Source organism: Ochotona princeps, chromosome 17, assembly GCF_030435755.1.
Source record: "Ochotona princeps isolate mOchPri1 chromosome 17, mOchPri1.hap1, whole genome shotgun sequence".
Taxonomy (NCBI): domain Eukaryota; kingdom Metazoa; phylum Chordata; class Mammalia; order Lagomorpha; family Ochotonidae; genus Ochotona; species Ochotona princeps.
The window spans coordinates 14,869,601-14,893,219 of record NC_080848.1 but is presented as its reverse complement, the minus strand read 5'-3'; the positions used below and the strand labels follow the sequence as shown (position 1 = coordinate 14,893,219).

The window sequence follows — 23,619 nt, the reverse complement described above, 5'->3', positions numbered from 1 at the left end:
GGCAGTTGGGCCACTACTATTTACAGTAGCAAATCCCCTTGGGCTGCTTGAGGCTGCGAGAGGGGACCAAGATGGTAAGGGGGTTGAAAGTCCTGGGGTCTCCATCGTGAGCAGAAACCCCTCCTGGGAGGTGAGGACCAGGCAGGAAGAATACATGCACTGTGGGGGGACTTCCCCCTACCAAGGGCTAAGTGTGATCCTAGCCCTACCTGGCCCCCAGCTCGCTACCTACCCAGTCCACGATGAGGACCTTGCCCACGTTCAGCTTCTGTTGCAGGAGTTTGGCTGTGATGGCTACCGAGTTGAAGAAGCAGAATCCCCTGAAGGGCACGGGGAAGAGAGGGTGGGGAGGTCAGCTGCACGGGCAAGAAACAGAAGGCCCAGGCCGAGGGGCAAGGACCCACGTGGAGCGTCACTCACATGGCGGTAGACTCCTCGGCATGGTGACCAGGGGGCCGGATGATGGCAAATCCATTCTGCAGAGGTGTGGGCAGAGGGCCAAGGGCATGGACAGACCAGAAGATGGGGTGGCCCAGAAAGAGGTGAACACAGGAGAGCAGCACAGCCATGCAGGGAAGAGAACACAGGCCATGCTCAATAACTACTCGTCGCCGTGGCTGCCCAGCACACACAAGAGCCAGCAAACAGGAGTGCTGGGTCCCTTGGGATCCCCAACCCCTTGTGCCTCGCGAAGGGAAAGCTAAGGCTGAGGACACAGGACCAAGCCAAGGGTCGCCAAGGCCACAGACACAACCTCACCTTGAGCTCGCCCGCAGCCACCTTGAAGGCCAGCTCCACGAGGCAGCCCACGGCCATGCGCACAGCACTGGACGAGTGCATCTCGTTCCACACGGTGTCACTGTCCACCTGTGGGAAGCAGCAGAGCAGGTTACAGCCAGCCCCCTGCAGGGGGAAGGCAAGCACAGGGGACAGTGGTGGGCACTTGAACAGTGAGCAAGTAGCCACAGGAAGTGGGAAGGGAGGGCCGGTGGTAGGAGAACCACTTTACTCACCCCGATGCCCCCACAAGGCAGCATGGCATACATCTTCTGGCTGATGGGACCTGTGGGGGGAGGGGCAAGCTAGTCTGGAAGTGACCTCACCTGCCAGAGCAGCAAATTCAGTCATAGGAAATGAAAGCTAAAACCCAGACACGGGACCGGGCTCTGCTACCCACATAGGTTGGCAGTTGCCTGTCCTTTTCTGGGGGGCTTCCTGCTTCTGGGAGGCAGGTGGGGAAAGAAGGGTACAATAGGCCAAGAGAGGACAAAGCACAAGCTCCACTCCCCTATCGTACCCCACAACCCCAGCACAAGCATCAAGCGCCTCCTTGGTCCTTATCCCATCTGCCTGCATGGTTCACTGTGTATTCAGACTCACAGCGCCTTCTGGAGGTGACTCCCCATGACCTGAGCCCACGCAGGCCACATGGTCTTCTTTACGGCCCCCACTTCCTCACACCTCAAACCTTGGACATGCCCTGGACCACGCGCCCTGTGCATCTGGCTCACCCAGCAGCTTCTTGCTGTCCAACTTCTGCCGGTTGAGGGGGCTGGTCCCGTAGAGCAGAGTGTGGTACTCGGAGTGCACTGTCTGGATTTCATCCAGTGTAGCTTTGCGCCCCCGAATGCGCTACAAGAGGAGAGACCAGGGAGAGAGTCCCCCCCCAAAGGGTCCAGAGCCCTGTTTCCTCATAGCACAGGACACATAGAAGTACTGTCTGGCCTCAGGAGGTACACAGCCCCTTCCCCAGACCAGAGACCCACCCTCTACTCCAGGATCTTCCCCCATCTTGGCTGGTGAAACTGAAGGGAACAGGTTATAAGGCTGGACTGAGGGGTCAAGGATGTGGCCCCACGTCTGGGGGTAGAGACAGGAGGAAGAGACACGACCCGGGTCTAGGGAAGGAGGGGTCCCTCACCTCACACTTGCTGAGCAGGCCCGTCTCCTGAAGCCGGGACCAGATGCTCTGGATGCGGCCAGCGTGCTCAGGGTGTACGTGTGTGTTCCCACACATGCATTGGTGCTTCAGCATGAACGTGTCGTAAACCACACCTGGGGCACACAGCCATGTGTCAGCTAACCCCATTCTGGGCCCAGTACTACTGCCTGGCTGCCACCATCCTCAGCAGGACCTACAAGCTCTCCCTCACCCAGTCTCCTTCCCACCCTCTCCAGCTTCTGCCCCAGCACATCCCCTCCCCACAGAGCTTGTCCTGGGCCCTGTACACTACTCCCCATTGCTTCCCGCTGTTGACTTGGCTCCATCTTCAGGTGGGCCCTAGGCAGCCTTATGGGGATGAGCTTCCAGAACCAACCAAGGCCTCAGTCTGACCTCATAAGGGCAAAACTCCAGAGACCCTGTGGGTTCTCCCCACCCTGAGCTCAGGGCCCATAAAGCAATGGTGCCAGGTCAGGTGAGTGCTTGGCCGTGGGCGGAAGGCTGCTTTCACCTCCCTACGTGACTGTGGGATACAGAGGAGGGGCACCTGCAAGGTGTCCAAGAGTCCCTGGCTATGTCTTGGCTCTGACTTTGGGGCCAGATGCTATGCCCAGGTCCCCTGGTACCTGGTACATGGGACAATAGCAGTGGGACAGAGGAAGGGGCTCACCTGTGGTGAAGAGGTGCTTAGTGGGCTGGTCTGGGGGGCTCTTCATGCTCCCAGGAGCAGCAGGTGAGGACTGGGTGCGGCCCAGGGCCTGGTGGGGCACAGTGGCCAGGCTGAGGGGCGCCTGGTACACCTGCAGAGGCTGCAGCTGCTGGGCATCTGTGAAGAGCTGGAAAGCCAGAAGGAGCTGGGGTGAGGCTCAGCCAAGCCAGGAGTGAGGGCAGGTACCCAGGAGCCCTGCAAGGGAGCCCTGGTCCAGCCCAGATCTTCCAGATCTCTTTCCCCCACTTCCTCCCACTTGTTCTCTCCAGGGACAGGAGACACTTCAGACTTCTCTTCACCATCTCCTCGGAGATAGAAAGGGATGGGGGTGCAGGATGAGTCACACCAAAGAGTAGCATTGAGGTAAGAGGCTGGAAGGCGTGGGGGCGGGGGCGGGATGAGTCAGGCCCAGAGGGCTCGGCTGTGTCCGCAATGAATGGAGCACAGAGTGCTGCTAGGCACAAGGCAGACTGTAGTAACAGCGGGGGCGTGTGTGTACACACGTACACGCACACACGGAGACGACGCAGGCAGAAACACAGATTCAGGCCATGGGTACACATGCACACACATAAACTGAAGCGGGGGCTGTCGTAGATACGGTGGGGGCTGGCAGACTGGGGCACAGACTCTGAGACCCACACAAGCAGCGCCTCCCTTCCACTCCCTCCTGGCCTCTTTCCTCTGTTCAGAAGGCAGCTCCTGCATGGCTAAGCAGCTGCATCCAACGGAGAGAGGGGAAAGCGAGGGTGAAAAGAAGGGGAGTGGAAGGTACGCAGGGGGGTTGTCAGGGTCTGGGACCCGGGTAGGCAGAGGTGGGAGGAGGCAGGGGAGGGGCACCTTTTTGTAAGCAGCACTGGACTCCTCCAAGTCAGGTCCCTCCTCGGGGCCACTTTCACCCTCCTCATCCTTGACCTGGATGCAGTCCTCCTCTTCTTCCTCTTCCTCCTCTTCCTCCTCCAGGTCCTCCTGGGTACTCTCACTTTCCGTGGAGCCCTCACGGGGCATGGTCAAAGCACTCTCCCCCAGCAAGGCCTCCTGCTGCTCCGTCAGCTCTTCCTCAGTCTCCTCTGGGTGTGTCGTGGGCTGCCTGGGCAGCTCCCCTGTCTTGGTGAGGATCTGGGGGGGGGGGTAGAACACAGGGCCCATCAGCTGGGTGGGGCTTCCTTTGGGTTGTACCCCACATCCACCAGGCCCTCTGGGGGTAGCTCCACACAGCGGCTGCTGTCCATCGCATGCAGTACGCAGCATGCTGCCTCCCAGGACCTCGGCCTCCCTGGGGCTCACCTTGCCCAGCTGCAGCTGCTGCTGCTGCTTCTGCTTCTCCAGGAACTGCTGGTGCTGCTGCTGCATGACAAGCTGCTGCAGGGCCTGGGGACTCTGCGGCAGTGGCGACGACTGCGTGCGGCTCAGGGGCCGGTGCCGTGGGAGCTTGCCCACTGTCCGCATGCTGGTGGCCACACGTTCCCCTGTCACCAGTGGGGACTGCCCATGGAGCGGCACTGTGGGTGTAGTGGTGAGAAGCCCCATTGTCAGGGCACCTCCATGCCCCATCTGGCCCTCCTGGAATTCCCATCCCCAAACCTGAGCCTCCTTCTTCCCCCTTCCCTCCAAGAGCAGGTGCCCAGCTGAGATGCCACCTGTAGCAGCTCCCCTCCGGACTCCACCACTCTCCCAATTTGGTTTGCTGAACTGACTGCACACGTGTTCCTGGGTCTTCGCAGGTGTGAGGGTATCCACTAACTAGCTCTCCATAATGGTGTCAAGAACTCCCTGATCCTGAATTTCTACTCCTCATAACCTGCCAGGCTGCAAAGGCCCGGGACCAGGGTCAGTCTCTTTGAAGCTCAACCTTTTAGCAGGGCAAGAGATACTTAAGGACTAAATGGCGGATGTCATGTCGACCAATCCCACAGCCACGGGCTGCAAGAGCCCCCAGAAACATGTGCTGACAATGTCACACATGCTAGAGCGCAAAGACAGTGTGAAACCAAAGTCAAGGAACTCATTGAGAATCATACGTTAAAGTGAGAGTATTCTGGCTATACTGAGTTAAATGTATATTGTAACATCAGTGCCACCTGCTTCTACAAACTACTGTGACTACATGAATAGTGTGTGTGGTCTGGACTGTGTTCCTACTCTACTGGACAGGGCAGCTCTGTAATATGGGCTTCATGACAGCAGCAAATGGTCCAAAACAGTGCCTGCACAGTGCCTGCCTTCCGTATGTACTCCATGTTTCCAGAAGGCAGGAGAACTCAGCAGTGCTGCTGAGGGGAGCTATGGCAGGATGAGGGAGTCTCCCTGGCTGTCTGTCCCTGACTTGAGCCCCGGGGAAGGAGGGGGCCCCCTGCCCACTCACCAGCGATGAGGGCGCTCTGCTGCCGGGCCTGCTCCAGCAGCAGCACATGCTGCAGCAAGGAGGCATGCCCGTGGGGGCCGGCGTCACCCTCCAGCGCCACACCCAACAGGCAGCCTGGGATGGATGATGTGCTCATGAATTTGCCCGTCAGCGTGCCGCCCTGCCGCAGGGACTGGAGGGCCTGCCTCTCGGCCTCCTGCTGCGTCGACAGCTTCGGGGAGGCCTGGGCAAGGGATGGAGAAAGACACAAATAAGGGACCAACATCCTGTGCATAGCCCAGCTCTGGGCAGGGCGTGAGGCACACGGGGGCAATGATCATACCAGAGGTCGGTACTTACGGTGAGGTGTGAGTTGGTGACAGTGACCGTGGCCTGAAGCCCTAGGGAGATGTTGGGCAGAGAGGGAGACGTGTAGAGGCTGAACTGGTTGGGGGAGCTGTCCAGAGGGAGGGCCCGGTGCTGGGGGAGCATCTGGGGAGCAGTCAGGGGGGAGAGACAGGCATGAGAGCGAGCCAAGGGGAGCTGGCAAGGGCAGGCAGCCTGGAGCCAAGGTCAAGGTCCCGGAAAAGGTGCTCCACACCTCCCACCCCACACTCCAGCTGGGCTGACTGAGGCATCAGAGTCCCCACAGAAGTTTCAAGTCCATGCAAGGACCCTCCTGCCTACCCATGTGGGCAAGAAAGGCCTCTGCTGGGAACGCTCAGGCAGACAGACTGGGAAAGGGAAAGACAGCAGCTCTGGCCCTCACGCCCACCCCCACGACCACGCTGGCCCCACTCGGGGCCTGATCTGTACCTCGGTGGGGATGTTGGGCACTGAGCCGGTGAAGCCGTTCTCGGCAATGGTGCCATGTGAGCTGTTGGGGGAACTGGGGCCGGAACCAGGAGCACTGTTACACACGGACGACACTACGGGAGACGGGGGCTGTCACCTGGGCCTGATCTGAGCCCCTGCCACTCCAAGACCCCCAGAAAGCAGGAGCCCCTTACCCCCAGGCCCAGCGCCCGTGATCTCAACCGCCCTCTTCTTGAAGGTGCTGATAACAGTCCCGTCCTTGCGACGCAAGAGGGGACTGCTTCTCCGCTCGGCCACCTTCTGTTTTAGCCTCGAACGCACTTTCAAGTTGGGCTCAGAGGCTGAAGGGAAGACAGTCAGGCTTCAGACACATCCACATGAGTACACAGCTGCAGCCCCACTCCCCTACCCTACCCCATCAGCCCTGGTCCCCTCTCTCCCCCCAGGAGCCCTACCAGTGCCCATCAGGGGGGTGGTGAGGGTAGCATCTGGTGGGGCCCCAGCTCACCTGTCTTTCTTAGGGGGAAGTCATCATGGTTGTCATACGGCCCGAGCAAAGGCAGTTTGTAGGAAGGGGGCGTCCCAGGGGGGCCGCTCTGGGGAGGGGAACTCTGGTCCAAAGAAGCATGATGGGCTCCCCTGGGGGAGGAGAATGGGGACAGAAGCAGGGCTGGGTGAGCACCTGGTGCTCTGTGTTCCTACACCTAGACAGGTGTAGAGAGATCAGGGATGGGGAAGTAGGGGAGGAGCCTCATATCCCAGGAAATGGCAGCAGCCCTCCCCCTCCAGGATCTGCCCAGTGCCATTACCAGCATTTGGGGTGCTGTGGGAGGGAATGGTTGAGACCGCCTGGCGTGGGCTCCTTTGACTTTGACAAGAGGAATTCCTGGAGCCGGAGCTTCACCTCGGTGCTGGCGATGGCGCCTGTGGGACACAGTGGAGGTGACCCAGGGGTCTGGAAAAGGGTCACCCGCACACACACACACCACTCCCTCAACTCTGGAACCAGGGACAGGTCCTGGCACCCCACCCCACCCCACCCCCACACCTCCCTCTTACTCTCTTTGCTCTTTTCCTTGTTGCGCAGGATCAGCAGCTGCTGCTCCAGCCGCTGCTTCTCCAACTCCTCCTGCCGCTGCTGCTCCCGCTGCCGCTGCTGCTCCAGCTCCTGCTGCCGCTTGGCTGCCAGCATCTCCTGCTGCTGCTGCAGGGGTGCAGGGCAGGAGTGACGCGAGCCGGGCCCCAAGCTGGGAGGGGAGGTCTGTGTCCCCTATTCTTCACTGGCACCCACCCCCTGCACTTGTGCATTAGCATCTCCTGCTGCTGCTGCAGGGGTGTGGGCTGAGGGTGAGGAGGGCCATGCCCAGGGCTGGGATGGGAGGTTTGGGCGCTCCCTGCTCCCCATTGGCATCTGCCCCCTGACCCACCTTGAGGTGCTTCTGCAGCTGGACCTCGTGCTGCCGGGTCAGGTGGTCGTGCTGCTTCTGGAATTCAGCAAACAGTAGCTGCTTCTGCAGCTGCTGCTGTTGCTTGAGCGCCAGAAGCTCCTGCTGCAGCTGCTGCTCACGCAGCACAGGGTCCACAGGGCCGCCCAGAGCACCCCGCAACTCCACGGGGCTTGGGCTACCTCCGCCCCCGCCACCCAGGGAGCTGGGCATGGCTCCTGGCAGCACTGGCTTCACTTCCACTGTGGGCACAAGAACAGGCAGGAGTCAGTGGGCTCAGTCCCCAAACCCCACAGCTGCTGGCATCCCAGGGAGTGACCAGACAGGACTAGGAGGCTGGGGAAGGGTCAAATTCCCTGTTCGGTCACAGCCTACCACCTGAATCACAGCAGGCTGAAGTTAAAAACTTCAGTAAGAAAGTATGTTCAAGCACAAAGCACAGTACTTGGGCAGCTAATCCTGGTTCCCTCACACAGATGGCCCCCTCAGGCCTCAGCTACCTATGACTTAGATGTCGTGATCAACCCCACTTTACCGCCAAGAAAATAGAGCTTTAAACAGGCTTAAGTCATGTAACCAGATGAGGCCAGGTGATGAGAGCAACAGGTGGTGAATCCAGACTCTCTGCCTTTACCAGCATCCTGTACCTCTTCATCTCTCTCACCACCATGGCAGAATATAAACTGGGCACAGAGGGACTGGCAGCCAGGCCCCTTCTGTAGACAGGAGGCAAGTAGATACCCTCTAAACTCCACTACCGTCTCTCCTTTTCTCTGCCTCACACCCAGCTGGCGCAGAGAGGGCGCAAGGAGCAGCTCTGGGAAAGGGGCGGTGTGGGTAGTAGGGGGACAGGAGACCTTGGGGAATGGGATGCAGGACTGCACTGAGCCAGGGACAGGAGGGGGCTGGGAGTCAGACTGGCTTCCTTTGCTGGATTATCTCCTTTCAACAGTTTTATTGTAATTACCCTGCAAAAGCCTCTATATATAGAGCCAGTCCAAGAGCAGCTGTGCCTTGGGGGGAGGTGGGAGGAGGAGACAGGAAAGGAAAAGGAATCAGACAGGAAGAAGGGTGAGGGCAAAGGGGAGTGCTGGGCTGTGAGGGATCTGGGATTCCAGCCCCAGGGAGACCCCAAGGGAAGGAGTGTATGTTGGAGCAGGGGAGGGAGGGCTGGGTCTGCTAGATTTTAAGACCTTGGTCCCTAAACCCTAGGACGCATAAAAGGTTGCAGTGGCTCATGGGAAGGCTGCACCTCAACCTCCTGGTGCTGCACACTGTCCTCTCTCTGGTCACTGAATGCCACTCCCCATCACTGCCCTGTGGTTGCCAGGGCAACGGGGCAAACAACACAGCAGCAGGGAGCCCCAAGCCCAACCCATGTCCCCACAGAAGCCTCCTGACCATGTGGACAGGAAGGGAAAAGCAGGATGCACTGTCTGGGAAGGAGGAAGTGAGAGGCAGGGCGACCTCATCTTGTTTCTTTCCCACTTCTTTTTTCCAATGAAAGTCCTCATTGGCCTTGCTACAGTCCAAGGAGGCCATGGGCACCGGAGAAGCCTCTCTGGTGGTCACGTGATCCCCTCTAACCCATGCTTGGAGGAGAAAGGCCCCAAAGATCCCACAACAGCCTGTGAGCTGGCCTCTTCCAGGCCCTCATCAACAAAGGGGAGGAGATCTGGAGGGAGTACAGGGTGGGCTAGGAGGGACCTGAATCTCTCCTCTCCATTGAACGGGTGTCACCAAGGCAGGGGCAAGGCCAAGAAAGGCCATGCTGCTCTCATGCTGGGCCGTGGCCCCAGGGATTCTCACCCAAGGAAAGGATTGGTAGGGAGAAGCTAAAGGCTGAGTAGGATGCCTCTCTGCAGCGCCACCAGCCCCCAGTCCCCCAGCGCGGCACATTCTTCTGTGGTTTTCCTGCCAGCCGCACTGACGACTTTGCAGCCACAAGGCCAGAGCCACATCTGCAGGAGTGGCCAGATGTGGCCAACAGGGTGGGGCTGCGTGCGCGCGTGTGGACACACAAACACACAGAACTTGTCCCCTGCCCAAACACCAACAGGGCCCCTGGGAACTACAGAGAGTCCTCCTTCAGGTAGCTGGCCCCAGCCTCAAGGTGCAGAATGAGGCAGCCTCTGGAGAGAGCCTTCAGCAAGGCCCCAACCCAGCTTGAGGGTCATCTGCTCTCAGGCAGGGCTGGCTTGGCCCAGGGCACCTGGATCACTCTGCCAAGAGATGGACAGGCTTCAACCTGCTGCTCCCAGCAGCTCTGGAGCCGCAGGAGGCGGATGCCAACCCGCCCAGGGAAGGCAGGGGTCCAAGTGCTCCTGGCTCCCAGCAAATAATCCTCCATGGGCTGGAATTGTAGCCAGCAGGGCTGGCTTCCCTCACAGGAGGCCTGCATGAAGCACACAGGCTCAGGCGAGCAGAATCTCTCCCCACAGACAGCTCAAGTCCACAGCCCCCTGGGCATGCAGGTGGCAAAGTAGCCAGAGGGCCCTGCTACACAGCCTATCCCATGCAGTGGGAAGCATGGAAAAATAAGTATTTGCAGGCCACACCCCATGGGTCTATAACACAACAACCCAGCTTCCCGCAAAAGGGAAGGGGCCTAGCTTGGCTACAGTTGGAGAAGGGGGGGCCGTGGAGTCCCCAGGATATCATCTGCTCGGCAGAGCCTGCAGTCTGGCTTGGCTTGCACCCCTCGAGGGGGTTACACCTTCTGCCAGCTCGGCATGAGCAGAGCAGGTGGCAGCAACTCCCACCAGAAGCCAGCCCCCGGAGGGGGAAGTGGGTGTGTCCAGAGAGGACGAGGCCCTTGACTGCCTCCCCATGGACTGAGGAAGGTTAGAGATTATGGAAACAGAAGCAGGTGCATCAGGGGCAGATTTCCTTTAGGAGGTCGTCTGTGGGCTGGGTGCCTCAAGCAAAGAGCCCACTTGCATGGTCAGGTCACAAGCAGAGGTGAGACCCTGGGTCCTCATGCGCAGTGTGGCTGTCACCCTGCTGCAGTGGCAGGGAGTCTAGAGACACCAGGCACAATACAGCGCCCTCCTGCGGAGGGAGGAGCCAGGGCTCCTGGGCAGGCCCTGGCCCCCCACCCTTCCTGGGAGTGACAGCATGCTGCAGGGCTGGCCCAGGCTGGGAAGCCGGGTGAGCAGGGCAGGATGCTTCAGCTACTGAGCCCTGGTTCAGGAGGGGCTGCCTTGCTTGACTCATGGGCACAACCGACCAGGCAGTGGTGACACTTCAGTGGCTGCCTCAGAAGCCCATTCAACTCAGGGAGAGCTCCCACATCATGTTCTTCAGGCGGCTCAATGGAGCACCCGGTTCCTCAGGCAGATGTGATGCTAAGGCAGATGGGACAAGCCCCAGGAGCACTGCCAGCATGGACTTAGTCTAAAAACAGGGTGTCCTGGGAAAGGGCCATGGCCTTCAAGCAGATCTGTGTGAGGCAGGTCTTGGTGGCACCTTAGGGAACAAAACAAGAAGCAGATCTAGCTGCCAACAGGCAAAAACACATACCTCCCAGCTCCAAAAAGATCCCGTTTAAGGGGCCACCAGCCACTGAAAGCTAAGAACAGAGAGGAACCCAGGTGTGAACCAGGGGTTCTGAGTGGCCTGGAATGCTGGTGCCAGTGCAGTCTCTAACTCTGAGGGGACAGAGGGAAATAGCCCTTTGAAATCTCTGAGTTCAGCCACTGGTGACCCAGGCAAGGAAACCAAGCTTCTTAGTGGCTCAGCCGTGCTGAGGACCGGCCAGCCACACAGTTGCGACAGGGCTCGGAACCCAGGCCTCCTGACTCCCAGCCTGCGCAGCCTGGCTCTGACATGCGGCAGATGGAGACGCCCAATGGCAGGGGCAAGCTCTCTCCCAGCACCAGGGGGAGGCATCACCCGGGGGTGGCATCTCCCCCTGCACCCTTGCACTCCAGTCCTCAGCACCTGCCTCTCCAGGCTGGGTGGCCAGCGGCTGCCTTCACTGAATGTCTCCTGACCTGCCCGGCCCACACCATGACCCCTCCCCACCAAGGACGGTTTCCCATGATCTATTTTGGTGCTCTGACGTGACTGGAGTGGCCAATTTAGGCGCAACAGGTCCAACCACATGCAGACGCTATTTCCACAGGCACCAGCTGGGTAAGGCTCTCACCTAGCAATTTTCACAACTCATGCAAGTAGCACAAGTGAAGACACATCACGTAATGGCTGTGGAGTAGGAGGACCCCGGGGGCTCAAGGCAGGTGCGCCACTTGCTGAGGCGAGACACTAGACGCCTCCCAGAGCTCCGGGCAGGCCAGGAGTTGGCAGAGCACCTCACTGCCCACCCCACCCCAGTATGTCACTGCTCCTCCACCCAGCACCTCGGCTCATGAAGACGCATGTGGAAGAGCTGGACATGTGGCTCGAGAGGACCTCAGGAGGTACCAGCCAGTTATGGCATTCATGGCCCTTGTGTCTCCAATCTGACAAAGCAGGAAGCCTCGCGCCCACTTCTCAGAAGACTTCTAAAAATGCAAAGATTAGGAAAAGACTGAAAATCACATGTGGCCAGAACCCTGGGACGCTGCAGGTGCCAGGCTCAGAATCCCCGCCAGCCTAACTTCAGACTGACCTAAGGAAATTCTGGGTCCCTGGCCCAAACAAGCCCTTCCTGTGGGCCTCACACCATCCATTCCAGAGTGGCCAGCACCTGAAGGCCTGCCCAGGAGAAAAATCTCTGAAAAAAGCCTCTTCCCAACTCCAGCACATCCAGGCTATCTCCACCCGCCTTGCCAGTACCAAGAAGGATCACTCTGCTTGGTGAAGAGGTTAAAGTGCCACTTGGCAACTGGTTCTGTGGTATAGCGGGTAAAGCTGCAACATGTAGTGCCCCAGCAACTCACCAACCCATTTCAAGAGGAGCAAAGTAAAGCCAGAGGGGGAAGCAACTTGTTCAAGGTCACCTGAAAGGGAGGTGGAGGAGCCACCACTTAAATTCCTTCACTTTGTGTATCTTTCTGCGCCAGGCCCGCCCCCCACCACTAAAAAACAGGAGGGGAAATCCTAAGGGTTGTTACAATTTTTAAAAACTATTTATTTATTTTTATTGGAAAAGCATATATTTAAACAGGAAAAAGAGAGAGAGAGAGATCATTTATCTGTTGGCTCACTACCCAAGTGACCTCAAAGGCCCTGGAGCTGAGCTAATCCAAAGCCAGGTGCCAGGAGCTTCTTCTGGGTCTCCCATGTGGGTGCAGGGTCCCAGGGACTTGGACCATTCTCCACTGCTTTCCTAGGCCATAAGCAGAAAGCTGGATGGGAAGTTAAGAACCAGCACCCCTGGGCCGGCACAGTGGCCTAGCGGCTAAAAGTCCTCGCCTTGAATGCACTGGGATCCCATACGGGCGCCAGTTCTCATTCTGGCAGCTCCACTTCCCATCCAGCTCCCTGCTTGTGGCCTGGGAAGGCGGTCAAGGACAGTACAAAGCCTTGGGACCATGCACCCACATGGGAGACCTGGAAGAAGTTTCTGGCTCCTGGCTTCAGATCGGCACAGCACCGGCCATTGTGGTCACTTGGGGAGTGAATCATCAGACAGAGGATCTTCCTCTTTGTCTCTCCTCGTCTCTGTATATCTCTGACTTTGCAATAAAAATAAATAAACAAATAAATAAAAAAGAACCAGCACCCCTATGGGACACCAGTGCCACAGCTGGAAAATAGCTTGCTACGCCACCACATTGGCTCCAGTTGTTCCCAATTTAATGAGAACTGGAAGAATTAGCTAGTTTCTATGTCAGGGATGTAAACAAGGTGCCTGGCTAGCTACAGGAACATAAGAACTCAGAAGCAGAGGGCCAGGCAGAGGGGAGGTCTGAACCCCACATCCAGGCAGCAACTCTGCAGGACTCTTAGCCCAGGGGATCCAGAGGCCTGGCGGAAGCCTCTGGTGCCTGGGCTGTGGAGGCAGTCTGGAGGAGAATCACACTTCCATCTCCCAGCCACTCCCAGAAAATACTTGGGGACAAGGCTAGGGGCAATCGAAGGAACACTAACCATGCAAAGAAGGCTGCAGCTGTTGCTGAAGCTGTCGGTTCCCCCACCAGCGGCGGAGTGGCAGGGCTCCCCGCCCCCTCCACCCCAGGCCGGGAGATCAGTCTCCGCTCCCAACAACAGCACAGCCCCCAAGCAGCCGTGGAGTGCCCTGCCCACCTGGCCACTTGCCATAACCCCTCAACCCTTGACTGGCTGGGTTTAGACACCTGCTCCCCGGAGTCTCAAAACATCCTCTCTCTCTTTCTCCAGACTGCTGGGAATCGAATTCGCTTCGAACTGAGCGACAGCCTCCCTCCCTCTGCACAGGCCCCCACAGGGCCTTCTAGGGACTCTGGTGATACTCAGCAACAGTCTGCTGAACCCCAAGCTCTTGTCCTAGTGTGGCCTGAGTCAACCCACATCAGAATCATCAGAAACTCAAGTTTGAAACACTAGTTACTGGAATGGGCACTAGCCATTAAAAGGTCAATTGAGAAGCCCAAGTCGATCCCAAGCCAGGAGCCCAGAGCCTCTTCTGGGTCTCACACTTGGGTGCAGGGTCCCAAGGCTTTGGGCCATTCTCAACTGCTTTCCCAGGCCACAAGCAGGGAGTTGAATGGGAAGCAGGGCTGTCGAGACATGAACCAGCGCCCATATGGGATCCCGGCACGTTTAAGGCGAGGACTTTAGCCACTAGGCCACCATACTGGGCCCAGCCTCTGGCTTCTGATCGTAGTTTCCTATAAATGCAGACCCTGAGAGGGAAGCACAAGGACTCAAGTCAACGGTCATTGCCACCCACATAGGAGACACAGATTGAGCTCCCAGCTGCAGACTTTGCGTAGGCCCGGGGGGCCACTGCAGGGACCTGCAGAGTGAACCAAAGGACAGGAACTCTGGGTGTGTCTCCAACTCTCTGTCTCTCTGCCTCCCAGACTTTTTTTCTTTTTTTAATGTTGGTTCCCAGGCTGCCCTAGAAAATCCAAACCTGGGACCTGGGAATCAGCATTGTAATGTACTTCCTTGGTCATCCTGATCCAACTGCAAATCTGAGAACCACTGTCTCACGCTGCCCCTGGGGCTAGCCAGCGCTCCTGTCTGCAGCCAACCAGGCAGCTGTTACAGCTGCGTGTGGACACAGTTCATCTGGCTTCCTGTCTGACAGCTGTGCAGCATGGATGGGACAGCTGAAGGTCTCACAAACAAGAGGGGAAGAGGCAGTGGGAAGGAGGCAGCGGAGGGAAGGACAGTGTGGGGGGGAAGAGAGGCAATAGGGGGAGGGGGGAGGGACACCGTGGGTGCAGGGGACAGGTTTTTAATTTCATCCCTGAGCCGCCTTCTCCTTTCAGAAAAAATCCTCGTAGGGAGGGAAACAGGGACCCCAGGGGCCCGCAACACACAGAAATAATCCCACCCTCTGGAAGCACAAACTCCAGAGGCTCACAGCCTGGCCCACCACATAAGGTTGTGTATGTCAACCACTGCCCAAGGCATCCAGATAAAGGGGAAACAGAGCTGACATCTGGCCCACACTGCCACTGCCCAGCATGGACACTGGCATGAGCATGCATGCAAATAAAACAAAAGAACTGTATGGGTCCATAGTACAGACACCGGAGTTCAGATCCGAACGCCCCCTTACTCTGGGATCTTGGGCAAGCTTCTTAGCCTCTGCGGCCTTCCTCAATAATACAACATGGCTGTTGAGGGCCCATGTTTTGGTGCAGCACTGTAAGCTGCTATTTGCAATGCTGTAGGTACCAGTTCAAGTTCCAGCTGTTCTACTTTTATTATTATTATTTTTAAAGATTGTATTTATTTCTTTTCTTTTTTTTAAGATTTATTCATTTTTATTACAGCCAGATACAAACAGAGGAGGAGAGACAGAGAGGAAGATCTTCCCTCTGATGATTCACTCCCCAAGTGAGCCGCAACGGGCCGATGCGCGCCGATCCGAAGCCAGGAACCTGGAACCTCTTCCGGGTCTCCCACGCGGGTGCAGGGTCCCAATGCATTGGGCCGTCCTCGACTGCTTTCCCAGGCCGCAAGCAGAGAGCTGGATGGAAAGTGGAGCTGCCGGGATTAGAACCGGCACCCATATGGGATCCTGGGGCTTTCAAGGCGAGGACTATAGCCGCTAGGCCACGCCGCTGGGCCCATGATTGTATTTATTTATTTTCTATTGCAAAGTCAGATATACAGAGAGGAGGAGAGACAGAGAGGAAGATATTTCGTGGAATGAATCACTCTCTAAGTGACCACAACGGCCCTAGAGCTGAGTTGATCCGAACCAGGAGCCAGGAACTTTTTCCAGGTCTCCCACTTGGGTGCATGGTCCCAAGGCTTTGGGTCACCTTCAACTGCATTCCCAGGCCACAAGCAAGGAGCTGGATGAGGAAGTGGAGCTCCTGGGATTAGAACTGGCGCTCATATGGGATCCTGGTGCATTCAAGGCGAGGACTTTAGCCGCTAGGCCACCGTGCTGGACTCTCCAGCTGTTCTACTTTTGACCCAGTTTTCTGCTAATGCACCTGGGAAGGGCAGAAAGAGGCCCAGGTGCTCATGCATCCATCGCCTATCCACACTGGAGATCTGAATAGAGTTTCTGACTCCTGGTTTCAGCCTGGCCCAGCCATGGCTATTGTAGTAGCTATTTGGGGAATGAACTAGCAGTTGAAAAAAATCCCTCTTTGTCACTCTTTCAAATTAAAATAAGTAAATAAATCTTTCTTAAAAATAGAATGAGGGGGTGGGGAGAAAAGATAGAATAAAACGGACCCCGAACAATGGCTCAGTTGGCTAATCCTCCCCTTGCAAAGTGCCAGGATTCATAACGACACCAGTTCATGTCCTGGCTGCTCCACCTCCAGTCCAGCTCCCTGTCTGTGGCCTAGGAAAGCAGCAGAGGATGGCTATAGCATATAACACAGCAATAGCCTAGTAGCTAAAGTCCTCACCTTGCGCGCCGGATCTCATATGGGTGCCAGTTCTAATCCCAGCAGCCCCGCTTCCCATCCAGTTCCTTGCTTGTGGCCTGGGAAAGCAGTCAAGGACAGCCCAAAGCCTTGGGACCCTGCCACCCACATGCAAGACGCGGAGGGGGCTCCTGGCTCCTGGCTTCGGATTGGTTTGGCTCCAGCCATTGTGGCCATTTGAGGAGTGATTCATCAAATGGAAGATCTTTGTCTCTCCTCTCAGTATATCTGACTTTCCAATGAAAATATATAAATCTTTAAAATAAATAAGTAGGGGCCCGGCGGTGTGGCCTAGCGGCTAGAGTCCTCGCCTTGAAAGCCCCAGGATCCCATATGGGCGCTGGTTCTAATCCCGGCAGCTCCACTTTCCATCCAGCTCTCTGCTTGCGGCCTGGGAAAGCAGTCGAGGACGGCCCAATGCATCGGGACCCTGTACCCGCGTGGGAGACCTGGAAGAGGTTCCAGGTTCCCGGCTTCGGATCAGCGCCGCACCGGCCATTGCACTCACTTGGGGAGTGAATCATTGGATGGAAGATCTTCCTCTCTGTTTCTCCTCCTCTCTGTATATCTCTGACTTTACAATAAAAATAAATTTAAAAAATAGAATAAAATAAAATGAACTGGTGCTGTTAACAACTTCTTCAAAGAGAGAAAAGAAGAAAGGAACGTGGCACCCTTGTCTCCTGGAACCTGACGTTAGTTTCCATCCTAGCAGAGACCCACCCCTCCCATATTTCGGGTAGCCAACACCTGCACACACAGCCACGCTTGGAATGGCCTGAAGAGCATGAACAGGAACATGCAGACAAAGTCCCAGGGCCGAACTAATCCCTCTGCACTTCCCAGCAGCCATAGTAACCCTTCCTGGCATGGAGGCTCACGCAGACCCAGCACCAGATCCACAGTGACCCTGCATCAGCCCAAGCCTGAAGTGTGCAAGGGAGTCCAGAGCCCGCAGGAGGGGACAGCTTTGTGTTCCTGTAAATTCTTTACAAGAGTTCAAACTTAATGCTGGAGCATTGACTCAACTGGCTAATCTTCCACCTCCTCAAGCACCAGCAGCCCATATACGCGCTGGTTTGTGTCCTGGCTGTTCCACTCCCTGTCCAGCTCCCTGCTATGGCCTGGAAAAACAGCAAAGGATGGCCCAAAGCCTTGGAACCCTGCACCCGTGAAGGAGAAGCTCCTGGTTCCTGGCTTTAGATCAGCTTAGCTCTATCCATTGCGGCTATTTGGGGAGTAAACCAGCGGATGGAAAATCTTTCTCTCTGTCTCTCCTCTCTGTAAATCTACCTTTCCAATAAAAATAAATCAATTAAAAAATCCAAACTCCGGAGCATTACAGCTTAGCAGGTAAAGCCACCACCTACAACAATGGCATCCCCTTATGGCTACTGGTTCAAGTTCTGGTTGCTTCACCTCCCATCCAGTACCCTGCTAATACACCAGGGAAAGCAGCAGAAGATGGACCAAATGTTTGGGTTCCTGTTACCCAAGTGGGAGACCCAGGTGGAACTCCAGGCTCCTGGCTTCCACCTGACCAAACCCTGGAATAGTGTGACCATGTGGGGAGTGAACCAGTGGAGTAAACATTTCTCTGTCTCTCTAACTCTACCTTTTAAATACAATATTTCAGAAACAAATTCAAACTCCCCAGGTTGGGAGTGAGCCTGGCTCATGGTGGTGCCCACGGCATGCTGGGCCATGGCAGAGTAGCCAGGCAGAGACCTCATCTACTGAGGCAGACCTCCAAGATTTACCTCCCCTGTCTCATGCAGCAGGAATGGCAGTCAGGGGCCAATACTTTGAGGGGCTAAAGCTCTGTCTCCCCTGCACTGTAGCTGGCTATTCACCCAGAGGGGCAAAACCCAGAATCCGACCAGCAGCCCTGGGCTCCAGCCCCTTGTGCAACATTCATTCATCTGTGGACTGAGCACTATATTGGATGCGGGGCATGGGCAGTGACCAAGACAGCCCAAAGAGAAAGGCCACCACTCAAACAGGGTTTTCATATCTTGCCACTGGAGATGGCAAGTGGTACCACCCTGAAAAAGCCCTTTTTCCCACTCCCTGGGATAGGAAGACCTGCGCCTTACATATGACCCCAGAGAGCATCCCAGCACACCTGCTTTGCCCAGCCTGGGCTTCGGCATCCTGTCTGGAGAGGGATCAAGAGATGGGAAAAGGAGGCGGTGGGGGGGGAGGGGAAGGGAGGGAATCACCAGGCAGCCTGAGCCCTCATGGCCATGTTTATCCCGGGTGGATTTTTTTTTAACCCAAAGGTTAAAGTGTTTCTATTTGAAACATCTATTTACATTCCAGAGTCCAAAAAAAAAAAAAAAAAAGCGAGGCAGTGAGCTCCAGGCCTATATCCGTCCCGAGCCGCGTCACAGACACAGCATCAGAGCTGCGCAGGGAGAACATTCTTAGGCCTCTCTCCGAGCCGCTGGGGTGACTCATGCCTCCGTCCTGCCAGCAGGGACCATGCCACCGCACAGAAGGCCAGGCAGTGTTGAGGTGGGGGAGATCAGGATCTAGATGGAGGGGCAGGTGGGCTTAGCAAAGGCACCAGGCAGCAGGGGTCCGGCCTATAAGATTCCTCAGGTCTAATCTGAAAGGTGAAGAGGAAACTTTGGGTGACAGCCAGCTGCTGCTGACAGGTGACAGAGCAGCAGTGACAGGATGGGATGGTCTAGCCGAGAAGCCTCAGGGTAGGGGTGCTCCCAGCAGACACTCAGCATGGCCTTCCCTTGCTTTGCAAGAGACCACCTTGGGTCGCACAGGCTGGAAGCATCTTCAGTTTGAGCTGTAGATTCAACTAGACTTGGGCGGGAGCCAGTGCCTCTGTGGATACTGTCCCATGTCGAAGGGGCCCACGCAGTACCCTGCAGGGCTGGTCTCTAGGCCATGCCCCCACACTAGGACGCTGCTTGGGTATCCCTGCCCAGGCAGATGGCAGGACATGGTCCAAGGATTTTCCAAACCTTCCCCAAACATTCGTCCTCTGACACATCCCAGTCGCATTGTAACCTTATCCCTTCATAGCCCTGAGCCAAGCAAGCCCCAGGAACTCGCAGCAGCGCACACTTCCCACCTTCGAATTTGAAGTTTGGGATTGACTCCCCTGCATCCAGAGGCAAGGATATATATGCACGTGTGTATGCGTGCAAACACACACACACAGACACACACACACTTGAGTGCCAAGCCACTGCCAGGAGGGGCCAAGTGGGCACAGATCCAGGAGGCCCCTCCCTGGAGGAAGCATCTTGTAGTGCCGGCCTGGTGGGAAGGCTGTGCCAGGAAGGCCTGATGGTGCCAACAGGTTCCTGGGAGTGAGGACAGGAGTGGCCCAGCTCTGGGAACCCCACCCCCAACCCAGGGCTAAAAGCATCACTGCTAGCAAAGGGGCATCCTCAACCCAGGGCTAAGGGAGGTCTTGAAGGCCATTAGAGCCAGAGTAACACCTCTCCTCTGCATCTCCAAGGCCCAGGAAGAAGGGAGATATGGGGGAGCCAAGAGCTGTGGCAGCCAGCTTTCCCACAACTGCATGGAACCTCCTCCACCAGGGTTCGACCCTCACAAGACCCCGTCTGGGGACTGACTAAAGTCACTGCACTCAATCCTCCAGCCCCTCCAAGAACAAGTCAAGGCAGCTGGGATCACTTTGATCCCTGTGGACACCCCAGCTTCAGCTTCTGCCCTTGCCCAAAAACGGGGAACAGGAAGGTCCCTGACCCATTTCCTCCCCTCTGACCCTGGTGCCAACTAGGCCAGGATCCTCGAGTAACCCCCTGCCCCCAGCGGCTGGGACAGACCCTGTTGGAAGCCAAGGTAACTGGCAGGGTGCAGCTGAGAGGCTCAGGGGAAGGCAGACTCTGAGGCATGGGAAGGGAAGCCCACCTGTGAACACAGTCTCCCTTGGCCCCCACCCAGAGCCCCACGGATGATGAGACACCCTGGAGGAAGCCTGAAGCAGGATCCCATCTGGGCAGGGCTCAGAGCAGCGTGCTCAGCCCCAGGGACCAGGATGCCCAACAGTAAAGGGTGGGCAGGGACACTAAAGCACTTACCTGCCACCGGGATGCTGTGCAAAGTCCGCGGCAAAATCTCCAAGGGTGGTTCCCGGCCTGATGTGCCATCTGCCGAGAAACAGGATTCTGTCTCATAGATGGTCTGCAACATCTCCACCAGCCCCTGCGCCTTGGGCACCAGCAACATGCCAGGGAGGGGCCGCCTGAGGCGGGGAACCGGCTTGGGGGAAGGTGCCGGTACAGTCCACACTGCTCCTGGGCTCCCTCAGGCCGCTGCAGCAGCAGCAGCAGCAGCCGGTACCCGCTCTGCGGGGAGGCGCTTCATCCGGGCCAGGCGCTCCTGCCTGCAGCAGAAGCAGGAAGGGCCCAGAGGTCCTGGAGCTGCAGTCCAGCTCACCCCAGAGGGGCACCGGCCACTGGCCCGGCCTCCGTTCCCAGGAGCTGGGGTCTGGCCGGGCACTCAGGGGACAGGAAGGGGAGCTCGGCGGGCAGGCGGGCAGGCGGGCTCTGTGTGTTCCCTCCCAGCTCCGGGTGACAGCTCTGGGCCTGGCTCCCTGCTCCTCCTTCCCGAATGAGCCGCCGGCAGCTGGCAGGAGACTGAAATAGCAGTTGGGGGAGGGCCCTGTCTATAAATAGGTGGAGCATGCTCAGGGAGCCGCCGGCCCGCTGCCAGGAGCCCGGCCTGGCGGAGGCCCCATGGGGGAGGCGCGTTCCACCCCAGGAGGAAGCGCCAGGAGAGGGGGATGGGCCGGCACTCAGGGCCAAGGCCACAGAGCTGGGTGGCCAGAGGCTGGGCCGAGGGAGGGCACAGGCCAGGGTACTCAGGCGTCGTCTAGGAGCAGCTCCGGCTGCTACTCTTGGCAAGCAAGGGGCTTGACCAAGAAGCCAGACTGGATCCTGTCTCCTCTCCTGCCATCCATGAGCAGGTGAAGGAATCGGGAGACGGCGGGGAACACCCGACCCCTTGGCCTAACCTTGCACCTTGCATGGAGCTCTCATAAGAGCTGCACGGGGGTTCACCCTCCCACGGAGGAGGGAGGTGCCTCCCCATGCCCTCCATCAGCAGGTAGACCCCTCCTCAGCAGAGGCTCAATGGTTCCCATCCTTTCTGCAGTGTGGGTCTCCAGAGCTGCTTTCCAAGGGGCAGGCAGCCTGGTCCCTGGGCAGGCTTCAGCCCAGACGGGGCAAGGAGACAGGGGACCAGGGAGCAGCAGCCTGTTTTCAGAGAACAACAAACTTCCCTGGCAATCCACCACATGCAATGTTGGGAGCATCACCTACGTCGTCTCACTCATTGATCCTGCACGATGACCTTGGAAGTTGGGGACACGTTGGGAAACTGAGGCCTAGAGCAATGAAGTTACCCACTGAGGTCACATAGCTGCTCACACACACAGAGGGCTAGGGTATCTGGTGCTGAGAACTGAGCTCTAGGGTTAGATTCCGCCTTTTGCACTGGCATCCCACATGGGCACTGGTTCTAGTTCAGGTTGTTCCACCTATGATCCAGCTCCCTGCTAATGTGCCTGGGAAAGCAGACGAGAATAACCCAAGTGCTTGGGCCCTGCATTTGCATGGGAGACCAAGAGGAAGCTCCTAGCTTCTGGCTTTGGATAACTCAGCTCTGGCCATTGCAGTCATTTGGGGACTGAGCCAGGGGATGGAAGATCTTTCTCTTTGTCTCTCCTTCTTTCTATAAATCTGCCTGTCCAATGAAAATAAATAAATCCTGGGCTTGGCGCAGTAGCCTGGTGTCTAAAGTCCTTGCCTTGCACCCCAGGATCCCATGTGAGCACTGGCTCTAATCCCGGCAGCCCTGCTTCCCATCCAGCTCCCTGCTCATGGCCTGGATGGCAGTTGAGGATGGCCCAAAATCTTGGGACCCTGCACCCCGCATGGGAGACCCAGAGGGCGCTCCTGGCTTCAGATTGGCTCAGCTCCAGTCATTGCGGCCACTTGGGGAGTGAATCAATGGAAGGAGAATTTTCCTCTTTGTCTCTTCTCCTCGCTGTATATCTGACTTTCCAATAAGTAAATAAATCTTTAAAAATAAATAAATAAGTCTTAAAACAACAACAACAACACTGAACTCCAACCACTATACTACATTGCTTCTCATGCAAGGGAATGCGTGAAGCCAGCCCTAGGCTTCCGTTAACAGATACAAGGACTCCCAGGCCCAAGCAGGAACAGACTTGAGGCTGGAAGAACAAAGAATTATCTGCATCCAGGCTCTCTCTAGCACCCTTGGAGCCTGCTGGGACCCTGGGGCTTGGTACTGCCTGCCTGCCCACTGCACTTCTGCTCTGCCTCTTCTCCCCAGCCTATGCCTCCCACTGGTACAGAGTTCCCACTTGGCCTCCTGACCTCACTGGAGCCTTTTAATAGCTTGGTTATTCCTGGGTCTACATTCCCCCCCCTTCCTGATGTCACAGTTGCTATTTTGGAGCCCCCTGCCGGCCCCTCCTTGCCCCCTACTCCAGGCATGGAGCCAGGGACACCTGTCCTCTCTCTGCACCGAATGACCTCACTCTCCTGTCAAGAGCCTGGAAGGAGCTGGCCAACCAAGGACATGGTGGCTGCAGCTCCTGGAGCCCATCTCCCCATCCAGGGATGGCAGAGGAGCCTCCCACAGAGAGTGGAGATTGTAGAAGACCAGCTTGCCAAGGCCATAAACTGGCAAGATGAGTATGTTGCTGGGATGCCTACAGGGGTGGGGGGGTACCAGAAACCCACTAGGGAGCTTCAGCTTGTCAGCCAAGCAGATCCTGGCATGCTGAGGGGGTGCAGTAGTCTCCCAGGAGCTGTGCCTGATGGACACGTCCATGGACCTTCTTTCTACCCCCCAGCTGCCACTCCCACCTCATCTTGGCCAAGCAGGACTTCCTAGGGGAAGGGAAGCTAAGATCCCCACTGAGGGGTGCCAAGGAACCCAGAGAGCCAGGGGCGCCGGCCACTTCCAGCCAGGACTCCACCTCTGCCCGCTGGGAGCAACCAGACAGGCTGGCTGGCCCTGTCCAGGCTCCTCCTACCTGCCCTGGGCTCACGAGAGCATGGCAGCAGAGTCCAGATGTGGAGAGGAGGACTCAGCTATCGGCCGCAGAACCTCGCAGAGTGGACTCCCTACTTAGGAAACTCGGGGGCACCCAGCTAACGGGCACCACTGAGCAGTCACTGGAGGTGGGACACCAAGGCCAGCTCCCAGGGCCAGTGGCTTTGTGAGGTGGCAAGTGAAGCGTCAGATGCAGCCAATCCCCAGTGCAATTCCCAGAATCCCTGAGGGGCATAAGAGAGGAAGCCTGAACAGGGCGTGGGACTGAGGGGTAGGGATGACAAAGT

The 23,619-nt window shown here is 57.3% G+C and overlaps 1 protein-coding gene across 2 annotated transcripts in view; it reads right to left on the bottom strand.

Moving 5' to 3' along the window:
* The window catches only part of HDAC5 (histone deacetylase 5), a 36,806-nt gene that overhangs the window by 2,876 nt on the left and 10,311 nt on the right, over nt 1-23,619 (bottom strand). The window contains exons 3-20 of one of the 2 annotated variants that reach the window (XM_004597318.2): nt 20,320-20,388; nt 7,239-7,498; nt 6,871-7,015; nt 6,621-6,735; nt 6,320-6,450; nt 6,006-6,152; nt 5,812-5,924; nt 5,356-5,487; nt 5,017-5,239; nt 3,939-4,153; nt 3,492-3,770; nt 2,613-2,778; nt 1,922-2,055; nt 1,512-1,632; nt 1,014-1,063; nt 760-867; nt 421-476; nt 233-320 (exon numbers count right to left, since the gene is read on the bottom strand). In XM_004597318.2, the coding sequence (XP_004597375.1) occupies nt 233-320; nt 421-476; nt 760-867; nt 1,014-1,063; nt 1,512-1,632; nt 1,922-2,055; nt 2,613-2,778; nt 3,492-3,770; nt 3,939-4,153; nt 5,017-5,239; nt 5,356-5,487; nt 5,812-5,924; nt 6,006-6,152; nt 6,320-6,450; nt 6,621-6,735; nt 6,871-7,015; nt 7,239-7,498; nt 20,320-20,388 (2,552 nt within the window). Of the gene's footprint in view, nt 1-232; nt 321-420; nt 477-759; nt 868-1,013; nt 1,064-1,511; nt 1,633-1,921; nt 2,056-2,612; nt 2,779-3,491; nt 3,771-3,938; nt 4,154-5,016; nt 5,240-5,355; nt 5,488-5,811; nt 5,925-6,005; nt 6,153-6,319; nt 6,451-6,620; nt 6,736-6,870; nt 7,016-7,238; nt 7,499-20,319; nt 20,578-23,619 lie in introns of those variants that run through there. The other variant, XM_058676554.1, reaches the window with a different exon arrangement.